The 6,000-nt window shown below is 45.2% G+C and overlaps 1 protein-coding gene across 1 annotated transcript in view; it reads right to left on the bottom strand.

Moving 5' to 3' along the window:
- Window positions 1–2,532: 2,532 nt before the first annotated feature.
- Window positions 2,533–6,000, bottom strand: part of LOC139159394 (SRSF protein kinase 3-like) — a 41,971-nt gene continuing 38,503 nt past the window's right edge. The window contains exons 10-12 of the mRNA XM_070736714.1: window positions 3,161–3,230; window positions 2,969–3,061; window positions 2,533–2,717 (exon numbers count right to left, since the gene is read on the bottom strand). Coding sequence (XP_070592815.1) covers window positions 2,533–2,717; window positions 2,969–3,061; window positions 3,161–3,230 — 348 coding nt within the window. The remainder of the gene's footprint in view (window positions 2,718–2,968; window positions 3,062–3,160; window positions 3,231–6,000) is intronic.

The raw sequence follows: 6,000 nt of genomic DNA, 5'->3' as shown, positions 1-6,000 counted from the left end.
CGTTGCCTCAAATGAATGAGTTCACGGTTTTGAAGTTCTCCAGTAAGCCATGGTTAAGCTATGATTTATTGCAAAGCGGAAGGCCAATCTTTGGCTCAACCTTAGAGCCCAGCATTAATACTTCTGGAAGTAACGATCCCGATTGCCGTGCATTTTACTTCATCATCGAGTAGATCCCTCCCAACTGCTCAAATGGACATAAGAGATGAGTTCTCCAATGAATTCCTGTCACTTCTCATTTCAGGCACGAAGCGCCAGAGTTGCCCTTCTTGTGACCTCGCAGCCAGTTGCTGGTTGAAAACAGCCTGCGGCCAGACAGAACTGGAAGGTGCTGCAATATGAACCCCTTAAGGGACATTGGAAAGTAGGTCATGCTAGGATAGGGGAGGGGGGAAATATTTAGCATGTCGTCACGTATGCAACATGCACGCAGTGGGGGTGGGGGGTTAAAGATGCCAAAACTATGGAAGAACGAGGGAAGAAGCAGCAAAACTGAGATCAAGAACATGGATTCTTCATTACTGAATTATTTCTTTCCCCATGTAATTGTTTATACAGTGGTACCTCTACTTAAGAACATAATTTGTTCCCTGAGCAGGTTCTTAAGTAGAAACGTTTGTAAGAAGAAGCAATTTTTTCCCCATAGGAATCAATGTAAAAGCAAATAATGTGTGCCAACCCATTAGGAAAGAAATAAAAGCTCAGAATTTGGGTGGGAGGAGGAGGAAGAAGAAGAGGAGGAAGACAGTCGCTGGCCAGAGCGAAGGGAGTGTTTCTTTTCTCTGGGCGCTAGCAGAGGTTTATTCCCCCTCCAAATGCCCAGAGAAAGGAAAACGCTCCGTTCGCTCTAGATTGCCAAAGCTTCCTTAAGGGCCACCGAAAGGCTCCTCTGGCAGCCCAGAAAAGCCCGAGATGGCCAGGATTAAAGGGGAAATGGCAGGAAACTGGCCGCACCTTTGTGCCGCTCTCAAATTTCCTGGGAAATTTTTCCCAGCTCGGGTTCTTAAGTAGAAAATGGTTCTTAACAAGAGGCAAAAAAATCTTGAACACTGGGTTGTTATCTAGAAATGTTCTTAAGTAGAGGCGTTCTTAAGTAGAGGTACCACTGTGCACTGCTCAAAAAAATAAAGGGAACACTTAAACAGGACAATATAACTCCCAAGTAAATAAAACTTCTGTGAAATTAAACTGTCCACATAGGAAGCAACACTGATTGACAATCAATTTCACATGCTGTTGTGCACATTCGACTTTGTACAGAACAAAGTATTCAGTGAATATTTCATCCATTCAGATCTAGGATGTGTTACTTGAGGGTTCCCTTTTTTTTTTTTTGAGCCGTATAGTTCAAGAACTTTAGCAAATATTCCTTTGCTACAGCTTAATTATGGTTCATTTGCTTCAAGAGTTGTCACCTTTTGTTGCCCACATCTTCTTTTCTTGCAATAAAAAGATGACCAAGATCACTTCTGTGAGTTAGTGGGTCTTTAGTGTATACGCGTAGTCCTCGACGTATGACCGCAATTGACCCCAAAATTTCTGTCGCTAAGTGAGACGTTTGTTAAGTGAATCCCACCCACCCACCCATTTTATAAACTTTCTTGCCACAGTTGTTAAGTGAATCCTAGGACAGTGATGGCGAACCTTTTCCCCCTTGGGTGCCGAAAGAGCGTGGGTGTGCACTATCGGCAATGCGGGAGTGCCCTCACCCATAATTCAATGCCTGGGGAGGGTGAAAGCTTCCCCCATCCCCTGGAGGCCCTCTGGAAGCTGGAAATGGCCTGTTCCCCAACTTCTGGTGGGCCTAGTAGGCTTGTTTTTCACCCTCCCCAGGCTCCAAAGGCTTCCCTGGAGCCGAGAAAGGGTAAAAACACCCTCCCCCACCCCCTCGGAGGCTCTCTGACAGACAAAAATGCCCTCCCAGAATCTCTGTGTGAGCGAAAAATCAACTGGTCAGCACACACATGCACGTTGGAGCTGAGCTAGGGCAACCGCTCATGTGCCGGCAGATATGGCTCCGCGTGCCACCTGTGGCGCCCGTGCCATAGATTCGTCATCACTGGCTTAGAACATTGCAATAGTCGTAAATATGATTTGGATGACATCATCAGGGAGATGCTGCAATGGTCATAAATGTGAACAACGGTCAAGAGTCACTTTTTTTTCCCAGTTCCCATTGTTAACTTTGGGCACTAAGTGCATTGTTGAGTAGTACGGAGAACCGGTAAATAACACCTCCGCCTGGCTCCGCCTCCATCTATTCCCTGCCTCCCGAGTCCCGGCTGATCAGGAGGAAATGGAGGTTTTGCAGATCCTTCCCTGCCCCCCCCAAGCCACGCCCACAGAACCGTTCGTAAAAGAATGTTGAATCCCACCACTGCATGTGACCACGGGGGGTGCTTCAAACGAGTGTGTAAAATGGTCACTTTTTCCAGTGCGGTTGTGACTTTGAGCAGTCACTGAATGAATGTTACAAGTCGAGGACGACCTGTATCTCTGCTGGAGGGGCGGAGGAAGATGGTACACACAGCCCTAGTGGCTGAGCCAGGGGTGCTGAAGGCATTTCTCAGCCCGCGCCCGTCTTTCTGAGGCATATTCCAGCATAGGCAGAACGAAACTGGAGAAGTGGGTGGCCTGAGACTTTGGCCAGCTGTATTTGTCGACGAGGATGTGGTAGAGGTCGTAGAAAGAGGTCCAGGACATCCGGAGAAGAGCCCCTGCCAAAGGAGACGAAGAAGAAGAAGAAGCAGTTAGATGGACCTTACTGAAATGTTGTACCGGCTTCGTGTGGCAGGCCAAAGTCTCTAACTCCAAACGATGGCTTCGGCCTGTCAGGTTTTACACCACTAGCAACCGTGCCAAATATAATATTGGATTTGGATGGGTTTACAGAAGGGACGTCTTGTAAATGCCAAGAGAGGGATGGTGAGGGAATCACAGCTTCCCATCTCTATCCTGGCATCCTCACCTTGCCTGCTGAAGAACGTTGACGTCTGCTGCCAAAGGGAAGCCATTTTGGGTGGGATTTTGCCCAGGAGTTCAACGATCCGAGCCACGTGATCTGCAAGCAGATAGAAAGCAGATCCAGATAGGTAGGTAGGTAGACTTAGGCGGCAGGAATGAGCTCGCAGTCAAGGCTGCGGGCACAATGTGGACCTACCCTCATCTCTGGAAAAATACTGGCCGGCTTGAGGTTCGAAAAGGCGCTTTCCAGTTGCCAGTTCAAAGGCCTACAAGACAAACGAGGCCTTGAATCAAAATCAGCTATTGTTATTAAATTCAAATGACGAAAACAATACCGGTCAACGCATATCTGTGGTTGGTGTAATGGCGAAGGTTTACAGGTAAACCTTTGAAAATGTTCAAAGATACTTCACAAGAAGAGCTCTTCATTCTTCCACCCAAAACAGAATACCCTACGAAACTAGACTTACAATCCTGGGTCTTGAAAGCTTAGAACTACGACGCCTTAAACGTGATCTAAGTATTGCCCACAAGATCATATGTTGCAATGTCCTGCCTGTCAAAGACTACTTCAGCTTCAACCACAACAACACAAGAGCACACAACAGATACAAGCTTAACATTAACCGCTCCAAACTAGACTGTAAAAAATATGACTTTAGTAATCGGGTTGTTGAAGCGTGGAACTCATTACCGGACTCCGTAGTATCATCCCCTAACCCCCAACACTTTACCCTTAGACTATCCACGGTTGACCTCTCCAGATTCCTAAGAGGTCAGTAAGGGGCGTACATAAGCGCACTAGTGTGCCTTCCGTCACCTGTCCTATAGTCTCTCCTATATCTCGTATTTCTTCTCTACTATATCCTCTAAAACCTTCATTGTGTATGATTGTGTATTGGACAAAATAAATAAATAAATAAAAATAAAAAGGTAGAATGAAAGTTGCATTTCTCAGAAATTATGTCAACGCCAAGGACAAGAAGGAAGCAAAAGGGCTTTTTAGTGCAGCCCTAATTTATTTATTTTAAACTCTAAACCGACCCTCCTGTCTGCATATCAAAGAGTTGAACAAGCCAGGGCTGTCTTACCCTTTCTATAGATTAGATGACCTGCCCGAGCAATGTATCAATGTCACAGATTGGAGGAAAGTCAATATGTCACTGTCACACGAGGTCTGAGAAAGAAGCTAACCTGGGTACAAGAGATCTGTTTCTTTCAATGCTTCGTTTTATAATGAAGAAAACAGATAGTCCCCAACGTACAGCCGGAATTTCGGATGCAGGTTGGTACAGTCAAACAGCAAGTCGTCCTCAGATTGGCCCTGATGTTTTGACCACTTTTACTTGGCTTTTAAATTTTGTGGCTACGTAAACGACACAATCATTGCGAGGATCCAGCTTCCCCGACTGACTTTGCTTACTGGGAAGGTTACAAATTGTGTCTATGTGATTTTATTTATTTATTTGTTTATTAATGTATTAATGTATTAATGTATTATTATTTTTTTATTTATTTATTTATTTATTATTTATTTACTTACTTACTTACTTACTTACTTACTTACTTACTTACTTACTTACTTACTTACTTATTTATTAGATTTGTATGCCGCCCCTCTCTGTAGACTCGGGGTGGCTAACAACAATAATGAAACAACATGTAACAAATCTAATATTTAAAATAATTTTAAAAACCCTTATTTAAAAAACCAAACATACACACAAGCATACCATGCATAAATTGTATAGGCCTAGTGGGAAGGGAATATCTTAGTTCCCCCATGCCTGACGACAAAGGTCGGTTTTAAGGAGTTTACGAAAGGCGAGGAGGATGGGGGCAATTCTGATCTCTGGGTGGAGTTGGTTCCAGAGGGTCGGGGCCACCACAGAGAAGGCTCTTCCCCTGGGTCCCACCAAACGTTATTGTTTAGTCGACGGGACCCAGAGAAGGCCAACTCTGTGGGACCTAACTGGTCGCTGGGATTCGTGCGGCAGAAGGCGGTCCCGGAGATATTCTGGTCCAATGCCATGAAGGGCTTTATAGGTCATAACCAACACTTTGTATTGTGACCGGAAACTGATCGGCAACCAATGCAGACTGCGGAGTGTTGGTATGACATGGGCATACCTAGGGAAGCCCATGATTGCTCTCGCAGCTGCATTCTGCACGATCTGACGTTTCCGAACACTTTTCGAAGGTAGCCCCATGTAGAGAGCGTTACAGTAGTCAAGCCTCGAGGTGATACTGTCATCATCATCGTTGTCTTTTAAGGACCCCATAATCCCTTGCGGGATGAAGTCTGGGCAACTTAATGGAGCTAGCAGAGTGTTTCAATGGCCGGAAGCCTTTCCTGTCGCCAATGTGGAGTTTTGTTCAGCAGATATCTTCTCAGTGTGTCCAGAGAGAGAAATATTTGCTTCTACCTAGGATTGAACTCACAGCCTCTAGAGATTGTGAGGTGAGGGCCCCACCTCTAGGCCACTGCTCCACTCTGACTACAAGACACTGTAATCAAGAGAAATATGAGCTGGTTGCCCAGAGTTCCAAATTATGATTACATGAGTGTGGGAATGGGGCAGTTTGCCATAGCTTGGAGGGCAATTTATGTCACTTTTTTCTGAGGCCATCGTAACTTCAATCATCAAAAGAGGATAACTTCCTGTTTTTAATGCCACAAACTCTAGACTAGAAGTACGTGTTAGATTTCTGTGTCATTGCAAAGCATTGTGAAATGGACTCCAGTGTGGGGTGTTGTGCCCTTAGCAACAGCCAGAGTTCCCCCTGATTGGCCAGTTAAAGAAGCGGGAGTTTCTCTCATCTGGATTGGCTGTCGTGCCCGACAGCTACTAAAAGAGTTGTCAGGCGTTGCTGAGGCGTTCTTCTGTGCTTGCTGGTGATGGTAGTGGTGGTGTTGGAGGAGAATAGTGAAATAGAAATGTCTATAATGAAAAAGGGAAGCAGTCAGCCGCATCCATTCTAATGGGATTACCATCTTATATTTTAGGTGGGTGGGATAATAATTTTTAAAAGAGT

Source organism: Erythrolamprus reginae, chromosome 2 (genome assembly GCF_031021105.1).
Source record: "Erythrolamprus reginae isolate rEryReg1 chromosome 2, rEryReg1.hap1, whole genome shotgun sequence".
Lineage (NCBI taxonomy): Eukaryota > Metazoa > Chordata > Lepidosauria > Squamata > Dipsadidae > Erythrolamprus > Erythrolamprus reginae.
The sequence above is the reverse complement of the archived record's forward strand: the minus strand, read 5'-3'. Positions and strand labels throughout refer to the sequence as shown.